This window comes from Tamandua tetradactyla, chromosome 18 (assembly GCF_023851605.1).
Source record: "Tamandua tetradactyla isolate mTamTet1 chromosome 18, mTamTet1.pri, whole genome shotgun sequence".
NCBI lineage: Eukaryota > Metazoa > Chordata > Mammalia > Pilosa > Myrmecophagidae > Tamandua > Tamandua tetradactyla.
This window is the reverse complement of record NC_135344.1, coordinates 28,375,446-28,395,732: the sequence shown is the minus strand read 5'-3', so window position 1 is coordinate 28,395,732 and position 20,287 is coordinate 28,375,446. Positions and strand designations below refer to the sequence as shown.

At 37.1% G+C, this 20,287-nt stretch overlaps 1 protein-coding gene across 3 annotated transcripts in view; it reads right to left on the bottom strand.

Annotated features, from left to right (window-relative positions):
• Nucleotides 1–14,823, bottom strand: part of MBD2 (methyl-CpG binding domain protein 2) — a 76,860-nt gene extending 62,037 nt beyond the window's left edge. For all 3 annotated transcript variants that reach the window (XM_077135446.1, XM_077135447.1, XM_077135448.1), the window contains exon 1: nucleotides 14,189–14,823. In XM_077135446.1, the coding sequence (XP_076991561.1) occupies nucleotides 14,189–14,733 (545 nt within the window). In that variant the 5' untranslated portion in view covers nucleotides 14,734–14,823. The remainder of the gene's footprint in view (nucleotides 1–14,188) is intronic.
• Between the last annotated feature and the right edge of the window lie 5,464 nt (nucleotides 14,824–20,287).

The following is a 20,287-nucleotide window of genomic DNA, read 5'->3' as shown; positions in this document are numbered from 1 at the left end:
CTCTTCCCAGCTCAAAGAAGTTAAAATGGTTATTGCCCAGATATCCCTGAAGACTGAGAGAAAGATCAAATGAGAGGGAAAAGGTATAACTGAGAAATTAGGATTTAGCAAATGATTTGCCTACTGAATCATTATATGGATGTTTCTTTTTAGCTTCTACTGTATTGGAAGAGCCTGAAAGAAATACGTGAAAGTGATGAATTATATTCCAGCAGCTTTGATCTTTGATAATAATTGTATAACTACATAGTTTTTAACATGTGACAGTGTGATTTAACAAACCTTGGGACATACATTTCCTTTATCCAGTGTATGGATAGATGAGTAATAAAATAAAGACATGCATGAAAAAAAATAATAACAATGAGCTGGGAATATGGGGGGAAAATGTCCCTGAGTAAACTATGAACAGACATAGTACTACTTCAATAATCTTTCATCGAATGTAACTGCTGTAAAAAAAATAGCAGAAATACAAAAATACAGTGTCTTATTGACCAATACAAGTATGGGTGGTGGGGTAGTGTACAGGAATCCTGTATTTTATGCATCATTGTTTTATAAACCCAAAATTTCTCTAATAAATAAATAAATAAAAATAAGAATAAATGAAAGCCCTGACACTAGGCTGAACTAAATTGGCAATGAAAGAAAAAAGGGAGAAGTTAGGTTTTAACTATTAGCATACCCAAAAGAAATGTGAAATATCAATTGGTATCAAGCAAGCTCTTATACATACTAAATCACTAACCCCTTCTATGAAGCATCTATATTAATCTTGTTACAAATACTTAACACACACTGTTTCGTTTTCATAGAACAGTGGGGTAGCAAGCGTTTTTCTTCTCCATAACTGCTTTAAGGAAAACATAATGCTTTAAGAAAAGTCTACCTAGCTGTTCCAGGGGATTTTAAGACCAAGGACCTTTCTCTGCTTAAGATGAAGGCAAGCGTATAAAAGGACAAAGCCCAAGATACTGGTTAAACAGGAATTCTGCTTCTTAGAAACTATCTGCATCGTGGCAAACTAACCCTAGAAGTGGCAAACCAAGGAAGCAAATGCTACATGAACAAAACGAAAGCACATCACTAAAGTTCTGGTCTTACCCAGTGTGACTAAGTTATCATTCGGCCATCATAAGATGACTGCTGTCAGTCCCAGTCTCAGAAACACCAGAACCTAACATGATTAAGCTTTTATTGTAAAGCATTACATCATAACTTTGGGAAATTCTTTTATTTATTTATTTTTTGAATTCTAGTAAACTAGTGACAATTATTAGTCATTTCAGTTTTCTCTGACCAAAGTGATTACTTCAAATCCCAGAAATGAAATGTTAATATTTCACTTTAAATGTAAAAAAAAAAAAAATCCCTACCAACTGGCCCCAAGATGTATTCAACTTATGATTACACCTTTAACTTCATATACCCACTATTCAGATACCCTGGAGTAAAAATGACTAGGAGTGATTAAATGAAAACCCAAAAATATGACCTGTTATTTTTTCCTGTTCTTGTAGGATATTTCACCCCCTGAACTGTCTTCGTCTGCTTTCATTTCTATTGAACAATTTAAAGCAAATCTTAAACCTAACTCCATCTTAAAGGTTTTTAAGTATAGATTCAATATTTAAAAGAAGGAAATTTGAAAACAGTATTCAAGATTAATTCAATTACATTAAATTAGTAGTATTCTTTGTGTTACTCTACAAAGGCTTGTTGTTTTCATGTGAAACTGGACTCTGAAACCACCCCTCTATTACATTAGAACATATTTTTTTCATGTTACTTTGGTAACATGGATAATCATGATGTTTTGTCAAATCATTATGAGGAGACCAGAGATTTAAACAATCACAAATATATCTTTAAACCAATTTCTAACTGGATGAACTGAGGGGGTGAAGTAGTCAGAGTGGAATCAGAGTGAACTAGCCTGTGAGTGACGAGGGAATCATATCACAGATCACAGATGGCTGGTGTGGTGGCTTGAAGTTATGCACCCCAGAAAAACATGTTCTTAACCTTAAAACACCTTGTAAAGAAGACCTTTTGATGAGGGCACTTCAGTTAAGGCACAGCCCAAGTGAATCAGGTTAGGTCATAATCCTATTACTGAAGGCCTTATAGGGGAGGCCACAGAGGGACAAGCCTGAAGTTGCAAGTCAAGAGAACCAAGAAACCGATGATGTGCACTGCCATGTGACAGAAGAGCCAAGGACTAAGAATCGTGGACAGCCAGCCCCAGAACTTTAGTCTTCAGGGAAAAAGCATTGCTAAGGCCTTAACTGTGTTGGTCTTCTCCTAGCCTCAAAATAACGAGCCAATAAATTTCTGAGGTTTAAGCCACCCCATTGCATGGTATTTGTTTTAGCAGCCAAGAAACTAAAACAGCTAGCTATATGGCTAAACAGCATATTCAGAGGTTAATCATTGCCCTAAAAAATCAGGAAGTACTTTGAAAAATCCCCATTCTAAAAATTCTATAAGGTACAGCATTGAAAATGTTTGAGAATAAAAGATCAACTATGCATTTTTTACCTCTTTAAATATTAAAGCTTATGTTACTGATTTCAACAAGAATCAAATTAGAAAAAAAGAAGATTTTCCCTAACTTTAAAAAAAAAATCCAGAAATGAAACTTTTCTACAACTAAAAATCTGAAATTAGTATTATCTTTCTGTATTTAGGTACAAAGCAGGTAATCAGAAAAATAGCAAACCAATTAAATTAAAGAATACAAACCATTGCTTCAAAACTATGACAGACAAACACACACACCAAAGTCAGCCCTTCCTTTTTAAACTCCTCCTTTATTCCAATCTTTAAATGTAGACTTTTCCTAAAATGGACCATCCTGGGCCCTCTTCTTTGATTTGTCTACCCCCCTACAGACACACACACACACACACACACACACACACACACACACACAGATTTTATCTACTCTTATCTTACTTAAATCTCTCATCAATTACTAAATCCAGTTCCTTCATTATCACCCTTGAAACCATCCTTTTTTTTTTTTTTTTTCCTCCCATTTCCATTGCTCATATCTAGCCTTTAGCTCCTCCGGTCTAAACCACCATGATAGGCCAAAGGATTTTCTACTGTCTACTGTCTGCATTTTAAACTACCCAGATTAGTTTTCCTAAAACATCACAGTGACCATAGCTTATGCTTTAAAAGGCCATCAACTAACCTCAGCCAGGACCATTCCAGCCCATCCTAAAGAACACCTAGGGCAATATATAAGATTCCACAAGGGTTCCATGCACAAGAGTAACTTTTCAGAAACCTACAACCTCCAGATCAGTCCCTGGTCCAGATAAGTCCTGAACCCTAGAGGGCCCAGCCTCTCCAGAATATCAGGTAGTTCCATCTCCCTACCCCATATTATTAACAGACCCTTCCAACATGAAAAATTCAGAATGGCCATAGCCTAAACACCCCTAAAAAGAGGGATGTAAAGATCAAAGGCGATGGTGGAGTTATACAGTGAAGACAGGAGTCAACAAATGAATATGAATGCTGAATCATTAAACTGATAACACTTTCAGCCTCTAGTATCTTAGAGGAGCTAGAAGTAAAAACCTAAAATTATGGAATTATAACCCATGTCAAACTCTGAAATATGTTTCACAACTAATTGTGGGTCTGTTTTGAAATTTATTGCTTTTTTGTATGTTATTTTTCACAAAAAAAGAAGAAAAAAAGTTGGTTGTGATGATAAATATTTAAGCCTTCCAGCCTCCTATATTCTGGAGCAGCTAGAAGGAAAAATAGGAGAGGATCATATTGTTGTAGCCCATGACAAACTCTGGGATCTGTCCTGTAACTACTTGTTGAAGAGTGCTTTGAAAACTATTGCTTTTTTATTTCTCTGCTTTATATATATATTACACTATACAATTAAAAAGTTAAAAAAAAAAAAAAACTACCATCAACTGATTTCACTCCCTACCCCATAAGCAAAAGAAAGTAAGACATCTTTAGCCCTGTATTTGAGATCATTTTTCATCTGGCCTCCTTAACCTTTTAACCCCACAGCCCCACTCCTCTTACCTAGTAACTTTATTCCAAGCATACTGGCTTACACACTCAATTGTGAATATGTTGGGTGGTTTCCCTGTTCCATCCTTTGCAAGAACCATGTCTTTTACCTGCCCCTTCCTTCAATCTCCAACCATCCAAAAATAGCAATATACCTCACAGCCTACCTTTCCCATAAAGCCTTCACAAAACACAGTAATAGGATTGTTTTTGTCCTCTGAATACATATGGCAATTGCTGCCTTTATTAGAAAATATTCATGATCTGCCTGTTGGCATCTCTTCTATTCTTGTTTTAAAACACTGAGCTCTGTTACAGTTTTTAAGCATCCATAGGTTTAAATCTTATCTTCACAAATAACATTAAGCTCATTAATATCATCTTCACTTCTACCCACAGCACTTGATTGCACAAAGTAAGTTCTCAACCATTTGCTGCTTTGATCTAAAAGGAAATAAATTATGTAAATGATAGGTCAAAGACAATCTGAAATTACAAACACTCCTAAGACTAAATATTCCTAACAATCAAATAAGAAAAACTTTGGGTAGTTTTAAAATCCAAGCAAAGGTCTGTGTTTCTTTCTGTAATTTTTTTTTAATTAATAAAAAAATTAAAAAAAAAAAATCCAAGTAAAGATTAGATGGAAAACTTTCTAATGGATGGGGCAGTGTGATTCCTGAACCCAATGAACACGCCTACTACCATCAAAAACAGGATCAACCAAACATTGTATCCCCTGAAATGCAATATATAAGCACCTATGAAGTATTTCTACCATAAAACCAAACCTGCATTTGATCAAGCTCAGACTGTAAACAGTTTACAGGTAATGCAGGAGCTAGAAAAACATGGTAAACAATACTATGGGGATGTAATCCGCAAAATCCAGAATGTAAAATTTCTGCAGGACAGACAGCAAATAAATTTGTGGTGGGGTAGATTAAAAGAGTTAAGAACTGAATTATATATCTAAAAGTGGTTAGTAGGGGGAAATGTTAGGCCATATATATGGTACTACAATAAAAATTTAAGGAAAAGAAATTCACGGAACTGCACAACACATCCAAAGTTAAATTGTGGACAATAAGTTAACAGTAAAATTATAAAAATGTGCTTTCATCAATTGTAACAAATGTACCACAGCAAGGCAACATATTAATAATAATAGAGTGGTGCATGAGACTCCTGTATTTTATGCATGATTATACTATAAAACCACAATTTCTTTAATAAAAAAGAAAGATTTAAGAGGCATATGAGCCAATATGTGTTGCAGTAAGTAGATCTAGTTTGTATATCATTTGGACAATCAAGCATAAAAAGTCAAAATTCCTACAAAATTTAAATACTGACTAGATTTTTGATGATGTTACAGAATTATCAGTTGTTACAGAATTACAGATTATATAGAACTATTAGGATTGTGGTAGCATTTTAAAAATGGCATTACATTTTAGAAATACAGACAGGTATTTATGAATGAAATTATATGATGCAAAAGACGCTTTACAATAATGCAAGCTGCTTCAGGAGTAGTGAGTGCGGATATAGATGAAACAGGATTGATCATGTGTTGGTATTTTTAATACTATTCTATTTTCATATGTGTTTGAAAATCTCTATAATAAAACATTTAAAATGTAAGCAATTAAAGTATGCAAATTGAACATTTCCCCTAAGAACAGGAAAGCAGTTTTAAAGAAATATTAAGGGTGCGGGCAACTATATGCATGAAAGAATTTCTTTGGCAGTGAGAGTGTGGAGAATTACTTAAAAAGCATAAATAAGAAAAATATTTTATTTACAATTTAGCTACAGTTAAAATGAGCCAGCATTCCTCCTTTTCCCTAGACATTAATGTGTAAGAACTCACCACACAATTAAAAATGTTATGAAAGTCTCATGAGTATAATCCAAATTCTGTACCAATAATTTTCATTTCATAAAGTATGATTTATGTAACAAAAACTACATACTACATTACTGATAGCAACTTCTGTTATCTCTGTACATGCTCTGTTGAGAAAAAAGTTAAAAGCCAGGGTGAACCATTAAGAAGTGAAAAATTCAATGAATTTAGAATTCAACCTAATCTCATCACACTGCCTTAAGGCACCCACTTTCTGAGAAAGAAAAAAGGAATAACATTGGTTATTTAGGTTGAAATGGGGACTGGACACTGCTATGCAAGTGTCAGAAATTAAATATGTCTAGGAATCATTTCAAAATATAATGAGAGTGTGGGACAGGTAATAGGTGAAACAAGACTGGGCAAGAGTTGATAACTGTTTAATGAGCACATAGGGATTCATTATGCTTTTCTATCGTATATGTCAGAACTTTTCCATAATAAAATGTTTAAATGCATTGTGGTGGTTTGGAGCTGTTATGTATCCCAGAAAAAGGATTATCTAGCATATTATCTAGAAAAATATCTAGATATTTTTAGGTATCTAGAAAAAAATGATTCGTATTATCTAGCATATTATCTAGAAAAATGATTCATATATATCAGGGACTGGACTGTGCTAGATAATGAAGATTCACAATTAATCACACTCAACCCCTGACCTTGATAAGGTTCAGAATGTGGTGGGCAAAAAAGAACTTGCTGGTTATGTATTAAAGCAAATGTGGTAAGAGTTAAAAAAGTTATGCTCTCAGGTACTACAACAGTGGCTCAGTGGCAGAATTCTTGCCTAGCCATGCCAGAGACCAGGGTTTTATTTCCAATGCGTGCCCATGCCAAAGAGACCTCCAGGAGCGCCTTTTAAAAAAAGATCCATATATCACTGTATACATGCTAAATATTTATGGATATATCCAGTATAAAGAGCACAAGAAAAAGAATACAAAAATGTATCAATTTTTAAAACATCATTTGAAACCATATATAACCAACCATACACCTAAGTAAGCCTTCCCTGATTATTTCAGAAACTATAAAATTTCATGATACCTCACATGGATAGACCACAAGGGACCATAATTGTACCATCTCAACTGTATTTTGAAATTTCTACAGAAAAGATGGAAAATTTGCCAAAATGTTACCAGTTGTAACCTTTGGGCAGGTAGTATAGGATTCTGAGTAACTTTTTCCCATTATTTTGTACAGTTCAGTACTTTTCAAATTTTCTACAATGAATATTACTTTTAAAAAAAAGCACTCTTTTCTTTTAAAAACGTCCTTTTTTCTCATGTTTGTAAATCACTCATAACTTTCTGATGAAAGCTGTAAGTGCTCAGTTTTAAAATCTAATTTTAAACTGTATTTACTGTTTATATTCTCACAAAGCTTTATATACATCAAGTTCCCAAACATGAGTCTGAATTTGTATTTTAATTGGAAAGACAGGGCAAAATCACAGGTGCCACAGATATTTTTCAAAATTTCATTCTATTACATACTTTTATTCTTTCCTTAGGAAGTTTTTAGAAGTTCAAGTGAAATTTCATTTTATAATTTCCCTGATCATTTCTTAGTAGAGGTGGCTAAAAGCTATGAAACAGCTGCAAAGGGTTTTAAAATTACAAGCTAAATGGTAAATTCATGAATAGAAGTTGATGATTTATTTCTAATTCATCATGGAAGTCGTTTAAACAAGTGTTAAAAAGTTACAGATATCGGGTGGGCCACGGTGGCTCAGCAGGCAAGAATGCTTGCCTGGTGGGCCACGGTGGCTCAGCAGGCAAGAATGCTTGCCTGCCATGCCGGAGAACCCAGGTTCAATTCCCGGTGCCTACCCATGTAAAAAAAATAAAATAAAACAAAAAAGTTATAGATATCTATCAGTCCCACCATAAACCTTAAAAATCCCACCTCCTTCCCAATCCTCTGCTTCTCTTCCATTAATTCAAACTAAATTTTGAAAAAAAATATTAAATTATGACTTTATAGCTCAAAAATGAAATTTTTAAAAGCAATTATCTATCAAGTCTGTTGGGAGACTTTTTTACAATGCACCCATACCAGTTCCTTTTAGCAGGTATGGGTGTTCTGGCAGGTGAGACTTTGCATGTCAGATTCTAAAAATCAGATATTGAACAGTTGGCAATGTGGCATCAAACAAAAATTTCTCTAGAGCATCACCAAAAGATATGATGTTACAGCTGAGAAAGAATCATCTGAACACAGTTTCCACCACACCCATATGTCTTTCATTTCTGATCCAGGCTTTAACACGCAATATTAAGAAAAAAGACCAAGTGCAAGTCAAACTTTCTATTATACAATAAGCATTTAATAAATAGTGGAACTTCTTTTTGTTTTCCTCAAACTAAAGAGACAAATTTAGTGAAAAAAAATGGTCTTTAGTATACATTTAACAGTACCTCAACTCTAAAAGAAGCACATGAGCGCCTTTTGTAAGTACCATATAAAACAATCTCATGAGTTATATTCAGTCTACAAGTTACAACTTGATCTCTTCTGATTTAAGTGAAAGCTATCAAAATGAAGACATATAACTTGCTCCTTAGGGAATGTGTTGCCTTTCTGAATATCTGAGAAATAAGAGGGTCGATCCTAGGTTGAACATATCAAAAAAATAAAGCACATTTCTGAACAAAGCAATCACTTGCACTTTCCAGAACAATACTGTTTTAACTATATTAATTTACCACAATTGTTCCATTTTTTTCCTCCAATATTACAAAAAGTGGGAAAGTCAACTTTTTGTACAATGGCTTTATTACCAAATAGGATTTAAAATCTTCCTGTTGACAGTCTCAGAGTACAAGTATAGTACCTACATCACTTTAGTGGCACACCAAGCTCAATAAACTAGGTTAAGCATGAGGTGTTCAAGAATGCAAGGGTTCCTATGCAAGGCAACAGGACATCACGGTTAGGACTTCTGGGGTCAGATCACCTGCATCAGGATTCAAACTCTACAGTTATGAGTAGTACAACCTTGAATACACTATTTAATTTCTCTGTGCTAGTCTCCCCTTCTGTAAAATTGGGATAACCATTTCTATGCCTCACAGGGTTATAAGAATTCAATGAGCTAATAATACATGTAAAGTATTTAGTAAAATATTAATAGCTGCCAAAATTATGAGAAGGGTGACACAAAGACAAAATAAGGCATAAAAGATCTTATACGACAGTCTATTGAAATTCAAGTACCGAGTTTTAACTTTGTGCCTGGCACTATGCTATGCACAACGAGCACCTATTTGCCATTTTCACTCTATCTCTAATATTCAAAGTCCCAGAAAAAGGCTTTCTATCCTTCTACAATTTACTCACTTTAATGACGAAAATTAGAAACTTGAGAAGGTTTAGATTAAATACCTCAATCAAATTAATCACAACATACACCAAAAGTAATATAAACAAAGCAAATGCCTTAAGAAGGCATTTAAGGCATGTTTTACGGTACTTTAAGTTTCATATCAATTGGTAAACACTTTTTTTCTTTTCTTTCTTTCCTTTTTTTTTCCCCCACATGGGCAGGCACTGGGAATTGAACCCAGGTCTCCAGCATGGTCAGTGAGAATTCTGCCACTGAACCACCATGACCCATCCTAATTGGTAAAACACTTTTTAGCATCTTTGCGCTTAGCATTGTGCCTAGGAGGAAGGAAGACAGCTAGCTATGTGAGAAAGCCACAAGTTCTGTGGAAAAGAAGATGGACAGTAACACAGGAAATGCCACGCTTAACAACACAGGAATAAGTGGAAAGAAAACAGTACAGGAGAAGCTAGTTCACTGAAAGTCAAAGATGACGTGAACATAAATATATAAGAATTTTGGTTAATGGATCACTTCCCTGGTCCACTCACAGTTTTCATTGTTAGGTTATGTTAGGCTACATGGGTAGATCTAATTAAAAACAAAAGGTAATAAAGGGGATTAGGGGTAGCCCTGATTAAACTTTGCCATCCTCAGATTCAGAATTCATGCCCTCAAAACATCATACCAGCCTTCAGTAACAAATGGAATATGCCAATACATTTTGTAACCTACTATATGTTCAGCCCATACAAATGGAGTTATTTAACATATTGTTTTCCTTAGTCCTAAACCTACCAAAAGCTTCAAGAGCTCTATGTATTCGAGCTCTAGGTATTCATTGTAATGTTCTGAAATTGAATCCTTACAATACTATGGGATATAGGTACAATCATCCCCATTTTACAAACAGGAAAACAACAGCACAGGGAAGTTTAAGTGACATGCTTCAGGTTGCACCACTAGTAAAGGTAGAGCCGGAGACCAACTCCAGAACTCCTAAGAGCTGTGCTGGGCTGCATTCCCTAGAAACTCCAGAGAGACAGTGACTTTATCAATATCACTCATGATTTTATAGCCCTCAATTATATTTCCTGAGTCCTCTTCTTTCCAGATGAAGCAGAAATCCTTTTAGTCTCTCTTTATGCACCTGCTACCTATGATTATTTCCATTGTTCTCTAGTTCTACTGTCTCTTTTTTTTTTTTTTCAGAGAAGTGATCAAACTACATACACTTCAGGTACAAATCCACCATACTTTTATTACGAGTTAAAATATTTACTGTTATGTTTCTAATATCCAACCAAATGCTAATAGATGGCAGCAGCTATAATAGTTTACATTATATATTATATATTATTACAGGTCTTTAACTCAGGTTATAAACAAGAGTCTAGAATCCAACACATTTAGACTTGATGAAAAAAGCAAGAGATAGCTACTAAAGGTTCCTATGCAGAGGAAAATATTTCAAGAATACCAATTTGCAAACCAGAGATAAGAAGAGTCAACCAGACCAGTTAGGAAATTATTGTGCAAATAATGGGTTCAAATGATGGTCACAAACTTTTTAAAAGACTCTACCAATGGATCCAATACTTCTCCACATCCTTTTATAAAACACACTTTGAATAATAACATACGAACTGCCACAATACTATCAGTAATCCTGACAGAAGGCATAATTATACTGCTTAACTGGCAACTGGAGACACGCCTTCCTTTGAGAATCTGACAGTTAAAGAAAGCAGCCTAAAAACATTCTACCAAAATTTGAGGCTTACTCCATGAGCTTAATTCAGTCCAATTAATAAGTGTCAGCCACACCTTACTTACCAGACACAGATTTGTTAAAATTAATCTCCCCAGGGGCAGGCTAATTCAGGGGTTAAAGTTATTAGAATCTGTGCAAATAAATAGGTGCAGGTGTTCGCATTACCAAAGGAAGAGTTAAATCTTAACCCATCTATTAAAAGATAGGGTGGGTGTTTTCTTTAAGACTGAGAGGGTATATAGGGACACTAATATGTAAAGCAGTTATGCCATGGGTTGAAAAATACTTCATTTTTAAAAGTCCTCCTTTACAATGTGTAGGTGACTTCTATTCTTTAATGCTAAAAGCTAATGACACAAGTCAATATAACTACTGTACCACAGACAGTATCATGTCATGCCACATGCATCCTACTGCCTCAGAATGTACTTAGAAGGAAATCAAGACTGGGTGTTACAATGCTGCACAATTCTCAATAATCTGTAGGCAGTTAACAAGCAATAGGCAACACTCCTTTAGCCCTGAATCAAATACAAACCTCTTCAAGTGTATCCTTTCCATTCTGCATAAACAGGTTAAAAAAAAAAAATCATGCTGCAGTCTCACATAAAGACTTTAATTTTAGAGAATAATCACTATACTGGTTTGTCATACACTTTAAAATGAATGTATTTGGAACGTTTGTTTTGATCATATCAGTTTTTCTACCATAAAATATATGAGTTTGTATTAAGAGGCTAACATTGGAAAATTTACAACACATGCAAAACAAATCACATGACCACATGTCAGAATAAGCACTACAGTAATCTGCCTTTTCAAAATAACTTCTCCAGCTACTCCAAGGAAAACAACAAAAAAGCTCTGCAATAACCAAAGGTTAGTTTGAACAAATACATCATCCCAAAACCAAAACAAACCATATCCCAGGGGAACTGTCACAGGGTGTGAAATTCAGAGTTTAAGATGCTCTACTGAGAATAGACTAGTCGTGTATTCCTCAAGGACCTCAATTGCAAAGATACAGGCTATTCGTGTCAAATATAATTGCCTGGAAGACATCAGCACATAGTTCACAGCAGGCTGTGCATACTGCATACTTAGAAAGAAAACAGAAGGAGGTGTTAAGCAAAGAATACGAAAAATAATTACAAATAGCACTAAATGAAAGAAGTAAATTTGAGAGGAGTGACCAATTTAAGCACTGATTTTCTTAGTATTATTATTTAGGTAAATTAAATATTTAACGATGAGGAAGTACAAAACGTTATCAGTATCGTATGTTTAAAATAAATTTTCCATCTTACCATTTGAAATTACAAGAAAAGTGTTCTCAGATCAAGTGAAACAAATTCTAATGCAATATCACTTTCATTTTATTTTTTTTAGTTGCTGAGGCTGAACAAATTTACTGAAACTACTCATCCATATATGTGAGCAACCACAGGGGACATGTTCATAACTGCACATTACATCAGCAGTGATCACATCCCTGAGTGTGTGCATGTATGTGTGTGTATACATGCACAAACACACACGTGTGTATATATATATATATATATATATATATATGTATTTATGTGTGCGTGAATTTAAATCTATTTATAAAGAGAGTTCTCAATTAGTACATATTGTATTGCATGTGTAGACACATTTTCCCAGGGGTAATATACCGACCTATTTGATAATGGAAGAAAAGAAATCCTTCTTAACATTATTCTAAAGGCTTCTCCCTGAAGGCTGACAACTGGCTTCAAAATGCAAATGCATTCCCTGGAAAAATGCTTCAATTAGCCCATAAACATGACCCTCCACAGCCAATGAATATAATATGTTAATATTCTCATTCATAAATGGGATGATTTCTAAGAAAATTTACTAAATTTGTTTACAAGATAATTCCACTGATATCAACAGACACTTTCCTGAGCTTACTGGGTCACCCAAACTAGGATCTCAAGATCACATTAAGGTGAAAAATCTTGAATTATTTATATCAAGGTTTCTCAACCTCACCACTAGTGATTTTGAGCCAGATAACTCTTTGTTTTGGAGGTTGTTCTGTGTTAATTATAGCCTATTTAGCAGCATTCTTGGTCTCTACTCACAACACGCCAAAGTAGCATTATTCTCTTCCAGAGAACGACAATCAAAAACGTCTCACGAAATTGACACATATTCTCTGAGGGGTTCTAGCTGAGAACCACCAATTTAGACTAAAAGGAGGCTGTAAATGAATTGGGGGAGTGGGGAACCATCCTCAAGTATGCAGTTACATAACTCAGAAAAAGGTAAGAGAGATGGTGACTGGGAGTTAAAGGCAGAAAAATGTCCTAAAAATACAGACGTGTAAAACTTTTCCTCAGAATACCAAGAGATGAACAGAACAATTCCTAATGCTCTACACTGACAAACACATCCTCTTTTACTCTACAGGCTTCTTGCACTAGTCAGGGGAATAAAAGAAATAAGAAATTGCTTTCACAGAAATCTATTTCCAGATGACAACGAAAATGAATGTTTTCACTTATGCACTTTTTTTTTTTTTTTTTTTGTCTAGGAGCCTAACAACTTTCTATTTCAAAGAATATGTTCAAAGGAGAATGGGTCTTCAACACTAAGGTAGTTCCAAAAAACTTCGGGCATTTCAAATGACTACTTTATATGAGACGTTACTGAATCCCCCAAAGTAATGAAACTTTGTTACTGCAGACAGTTAATTCTTCTACACATGTATGATTGAACACTCTTGTGATGCTGAATGTGGCACAGGCTGGGATAGGGGCCAACAGTGACTGGGTTTTATAGTTTTCCTGAATTGCACCTTCTTTTAACCCTTCAGCGGACTAACCATTCCTGCCAGATTAACCCTTTCTTCATTAACCGTTTTCCCCTTACATCCTCAACACAAGACGCCCTCCTCTGGGCATTCACCTGTCAGACAGCTTGCCTCTCGTTGCACTGGGTCAACCCTCACCTTTCACCACTAGGCCGGCAGTCCTTACCATACCCCCAGGGCCCCCGCTCTCAGCGAGGCATCTCCAGCCCAGACCAACTCTTGACCCCTGACCCCCGCCTGACCCCGCCGACCCCTCCCCACCCAGGGCGGTACCTGAAGTAGTAGACATCGCTCTTGCCGGCACTGAGCCCAGATTTTCGGATCACTTCCTCCTTCTTCCATCCGGGGGGGAGGGCAGGGCAGTCCATCCTCTTCCCGCTCTCCGTGGCCCGGGATCCCCTGGGCCCCGGCCCCGCGCTCCCTGACGGGAAAGGGACCGGCTCCCGCCGGGGGGCGCCGCCGCCACAGCTGCCGCTGCCGCAGCCGCCGCCGCCGTCGTCGCCGCCAAGGCCGCTGCCGCCACTCGGGGGACGGCCGCGGCCCCGGCCCCGGCCCCGGCCCCGTCCCCGGCCACGGCCCCGGCCACGGCCACGGCCACAGACGCCGCCGCCCCGGCCCGCCTGCTTCCACCGCCCCCGGCCACGGCCGCCGCCCCGAGCGCCTTCCCTGCGCACGCCGCTCACCGGGGACGGGGCGAGCGCGCTGCCCTGGCCCCCCTGCTCTATGGCGGAGTCGCCGCCAGCGCCGCTGCCGCCCGCCGCGCTCTCCCCCTCCTCCTGCTCCGGGCAGCAGCGGCCTCCCCCCGGGTGCGCGCGCATCCAGCCCCCTCCCCAGCCGGCGCTGCGCTTCTTCCGTAACTGAGCCCTTGGAATCCCGGAGACCCGCCCCGCCCGCAGCGCGGCGCGCGGGGGACGCGCGCAAGCATCATAGAGCGGGCGCGCACAGAGCGGCCCTCCCGCCCGGGGCGTGGCCCCGGCCACCGCCTCTTAAGTCCTCCAAGCGTTTTGACAGCCATCTTGTCTCCGCCTCCTGGGGGACACGCCCCGCCCCCTCCGCTTCGCCCCCCCGCCGCGCCCTTCCGGTCCCCACCCAAGCGGGGCGCGCGGAGCCAGGAAGACCCGTCTGACCCCAGGTTTCTTGTGGATAAACGTCAGAGTGACTGCGGTTATTTTGTCTCAAATAGGGTTAACCGACCCTATTATGTGCTTTTACCTCCGTTTGGTCTCAATTGCCTCATGCAATTATGCACAACAAATAAAATGCGTACAATTTTATATTCATTAATTTGACTGTTCATTTAATGGGTTTATAGATAATCCCTTTCCTACCTGTCTACACTAAAGTTTGCCAGTGTGAGAGCTGAGACTGAAAGAATGAGGCAAAGTGACCCTTTAGATGCGAATCACCATCCTTCAGGGCCTGACTTCCTGGTCCTAAAACACTGGATTGACAGGTCCTCCTGGAATTTCTAAACCTGTAGGAAGGAAACCGATAGTTTGGAATATTCCCTTCACATGGGAGTTTTATCTCTAGATTATACACAGAATGTCAGAATGCCTAATTCCATCTGGAATGTGCCGGATTTTTTTTAGGACGGATTCTTAATCTGGGCTACTCTAACATAAAACTGAATGGCCTTTGACTTGGTAAATACTCCCTGATGTTGAAAGACCAATTTAACCCACTGGCACAAGCCTTTGGGGATCTGTGTGGAATTTCTTTGGGTGTGCCAACCCATAACTCAGGTGTGATTTTGAAGATAATGACAAAGTGATTAAGGAAACACGTAAAATTTTAAAGTACATTTTCTGTATGTTAACTCTTATAGAAATGTGCTATGGAAATTCAAGATGTTACACCATGAAATGTTTGGAAGACTGCAAAAAGCAAAGCACATTTTATCAGATTGATGATAAACTACCTCGGGGTTCTGTACACAAAGGACTCAAAAGTTTAGGACTAAATTTAATGTATAGAAGAACTTGATTGATCTAAAGTAATGGAAAATCAAAATGTATTTGATTTGCCTTTGCAATAAATATAGATAGACCCTGACTCACGCACACAAACTTGCCTGTCTCTTAGACCTCTCAGGACTTGATTTAAAATACACTATGTTATAGTTTCCCACAGGAAATCCATCTAGAAATGTGTGTCCAGCAAATATTTGGAAATTCAAGACTGTCAGGAGAGAGGCTAGTACTGGAGATATACATTGAGAAGTCATGTAGTGAAAGTATCAGGTGAAGAAACCCTTCAAGTAAAGATCTCCAAGGAAGGACATGTGTGGTGAGAAAATAATAAAAGAGGACCAAGAACTGAAACTTAAGGAACACCTATATTTAAGCCTCCATGAAGGAATAAAGATCAAAGTTTAGATGCCAAACCCTCTGTGAGAAAAAGGACTCTGATTTTCACAACTGATTAAAACTAAAAGGTAAAAATAAGTATCTCAGTGAAAATGTTAGTTGAAACAATAGATGGGAAAATCTTAACTTTCAGACCGTATCTAGCAAGTCTATAGAGCAAATAATATGATGGATGTGAACTCATGTTTAAAAGAATAAATCGCTATGAATTTAAAGTAATTACAGTGACTTCTACCAGATTCCATTTGCTAAATCCCAGTAGATATAGTTTAATATTCTCTCTCTTAAGAAAAAATCCCATTTAGGCATTTCAAAAGCTTTTTTCTTTTTTGGTTATACTTGGATTTCTCTGCTGTAATATCAAAAAGCAAAGTGCAAAACAAAAAACATAGGACTTATTTATTCTAATAAAAGAAGAAAACAATCTAATTAAGGAAAGCAGATTAAATTCGCATATGGAGGGGCGGGGCTGCAGATGTAGGAGGAAGATGGCGGCAGGAGGCAAGCATTTTCAAAAAAAAATAATTTCAGATTCATGGATAAAATTTTAAAACAATAACAGGAACTTCTGAGCTTAGATTGTCCCAAATATTCAACAGAGTTTGCAAATAGCAATGACAAAGATGATGAAGTGTTAAATTGCCAATCCATGGTGCTGTTCCCAGAATACGGAAAATCAGATACTGAGATAGCTGCGCAGGATTTTTGTCAGTTAGTAGCCCAGCCACAAAACAGATCCACAGATTTCGATGTAGATATTTTAACAGTTTACTTAGTTCACGTGGTTTCCCTGAACCCGATTTAGTATTGAAATTTGTCCTGCGGACAGCACAGTAGGCTTTCTTCCCTGGCATATCAGATTGACTGAGATTGTCTCTTTGCCTTTCCACCTAAACATCAGTGATGAGGACTTTACTGTGCAGCCTACCAATAGCATGTGGGAAAGCAGTGATCCCTGGATGCGTGATTTGATTTCAGGGTTTTGGGGAAAATGACCCAAATGATTCTGAGGTTTACAAAGCACATATGAAACCCTGTACCCACCCGGCTCATGATCCTCATAATTTATTAACACAAAAAGTGTCTTACTTGAGAGTGAGAGAGAGTGTATGTGTATGTGTATAGAAATAAGCTCATGAGTGGGGGTGGTTATTGGAGAAGAAAATCCATAGATCCGCAGCTTTGAGCAAATGGAGTTGAAATGTAGAGGCTTCAGCCCCAACTACTTCCCTGTTTTTGTGGAAAGAAGGGGGATGATTAGAGCTATTTGTTGTAGTTTGGAAGGGAGGGTAGTAACTTTTGTTCAATCTTTTCTAGTTGTCAAACTTTTATTTTTAAGGAATATATCGACACTGTTAAATGCAACCATTCTGAGTCTAGGAGTCTCCAAAGGGGTGGAGTTCTGCGTTTGCTCACGTTAAAAGTTTGCTCACTTCCAACAGAGGGAATGCCTGTAACTTCATATGTCCTGTCCATTTTCATCTTCTACGTCATTATAGTCCATGTGTCTTGAGAATGCTTCTGTGATGTTTATACTCTGGGTTGATAAGATCATTTAAAAAAAAAAAACCTTATGACATTGAAATGCATGACTTAAATATTGAATTTGGCTGTCCAAAAGAGGGGTGGGAGAGCTGTAATCTTAAAAGTGGAAAAGTGCAAAATTCTTAAAATGAGAAAGTTTTATTTCTTTTGTCTTTTTTTTGCTTGGGACAATGTGCTAGATAATATCCAAAGTTGGTTGAAAATATGATTGCATTAACTTTTTATTTGAGAGAAAAAGAAATAAGTATTTGGGGTAAAGTACCAGTGAGTTCTTTCCCTCAAAAGTAACCTGTTCCACTTTGGAATTGCACACCAGGGGCAGGTTAATACCTAAGAATTTTACCCAGTAAATCCTGGTGGTAACTTGCATAAAAGATCTTAAATAGGGCTGAAGTTGTGTAGGGAGTACAATATTACCAAAGCCTACAAAAATAATTTAATTTTACATGTTCTCTTTTATACAGAGGACAAAATAGTTTCTTTTTTCTTTTAGTTTCTTTTATTTTTAAAATCAATAAATAATTTTTTGATAATTATTTAGTATTTCTTCCCACCTGATCATCGGACAGAGACCATTCTTTATATCTGATAGAATGTTTTGAGAAAGACCTCATCAATAAGCACACAATGGTTATCCAGATTTTACATTTGTAAAGGAGTCATTTAAATTTGAGGTCTCAAATATTTGCAAAATAGCAAAGAAGACTGGATTTGGAAAGCATGGTCTGGAATTGCTTGTCAAATTCCGAAACTATGCAGAATAAATGTGTTTCAACTTTGGATTATAAAACCCCATTGATGATTTTTAAAATACACCAAAAACAAAAATGATTAAACTAAATTTTAAAGATTCTCACGTAAACTAGATTGAGACCCTAAAAGTATTGAGAACAGACTATAAATACCTAAGAGACAGTCCCTAATGTTTTCCTTAAAATATTTGCCAAATAATGAACCTTTTATAATTCCAGGATATGTATTTTATATCTCTGCTTGGAGAAGCGTAGCAACATTGTTTTCTCAACAGTGAAGTTGTGACCAAATTTCTGGATTTTATCTCTCTGACAACGGAAAAAAATCTTGCTGACTTCATCTTCTGGAAAAAGTGAAAGATGACAACCCGAGAGGATTATATATGAAATCTGGCCCATTAAACAAACAATAGAGATTTAATGACCTATGATCTCTGCCTCCCAGGTGTAAAAGCAGGTGCTGAAACACCAACTGTCATGCATGGGAGACTATACATTATTCAAAATATGTTCCCCTTATTGTTTACCAGGCAAAGCTTATGTTAAACCATTAAAGAAAAAATCGTTTTCAAAAAAATAGGTATTTTTTTCTAGGTGCCTGCCCATGCAAAAAAGAAAAAAAGGTATTAATTTGGGAACAATTCAGGGGAATGAAACTTAAAATAACTGTTAGGATGTAATGGCTGGTTTGGAGACCTGTATATTTTATTGACAAATGTAACCTGCACTTGAATCTTTGAATGTGATAAAGTACTCAATTAAAGAAGAATTTAAAAATTGGAAAACCTTACGTTTTGCCATGACTATCTTTGTATCAACTAATAAAGGGACATCAGTTTCCGTCCTATGATAGAGTCAAAACAGCATAGCCAGAATTTATCGAGACATTAAATGGGGGCACAGCCAAAAGCATTTTCCAGCTCTAATTAACAGATTTTGTGATTCACTGAGTTGGCTCTACTGCTGTTCACCTAATTCCCAACTAAAATGAAATGCTGCTGGCACTGCACGTCGGGAGCCCATGTGACATTTTCAAGTATCTGCAGTACAAATAAAGTTTTTTTTTATTATTATTACTCGCCTCTTGGAATGACTACAGAGAAATTTTACATGGCATAGCTCAAACTAAGAAAAGAAGAGTTAATTATACAAAAGGCAAGAAAAAACAAGAGAGGTAAATTTTGAACTAAGGGAAGTCGTTAAAGAAGATAGCGTCTGGTATTTTAAAAACCTTCTGTGAGCTGTTACGTTAGCCACAAATAAATGTTTATGACTAAGTGATGAAGAGATGTTTATTTGATTTAACCACCACCACCACCCAAATTTAAAAAACCACAATGCTACCAGTGGAGAGAAAATTATCTTTAGATTTCAGAGCCCTAAAATACCACTCAACAACCTTAATTCTGGCTGCAAAACACCAGCATACAGGTCCATTAGAAATGAGGGCTTACTCTAACTATCATTGACAAGAGAAGGAAAGAAGGGAACAGAGAAAACCAGAAAATACCTTGCCTTTCCTCACTCTACCCAAGCCTGCTATTCCTTTCCTCTCTCCCTTTAGAATCATGACTCTGAAAGAAAATTACCAAAGTGATGGACAGTTTCCCATCGTCTCACACAAGTCTCACAGGTGCCAGAGTTATATAGACCCAAGTCTCTGGAATCTAAGCTTAGAGCTTTGTCTGCTTAGCTGTTTACAAACT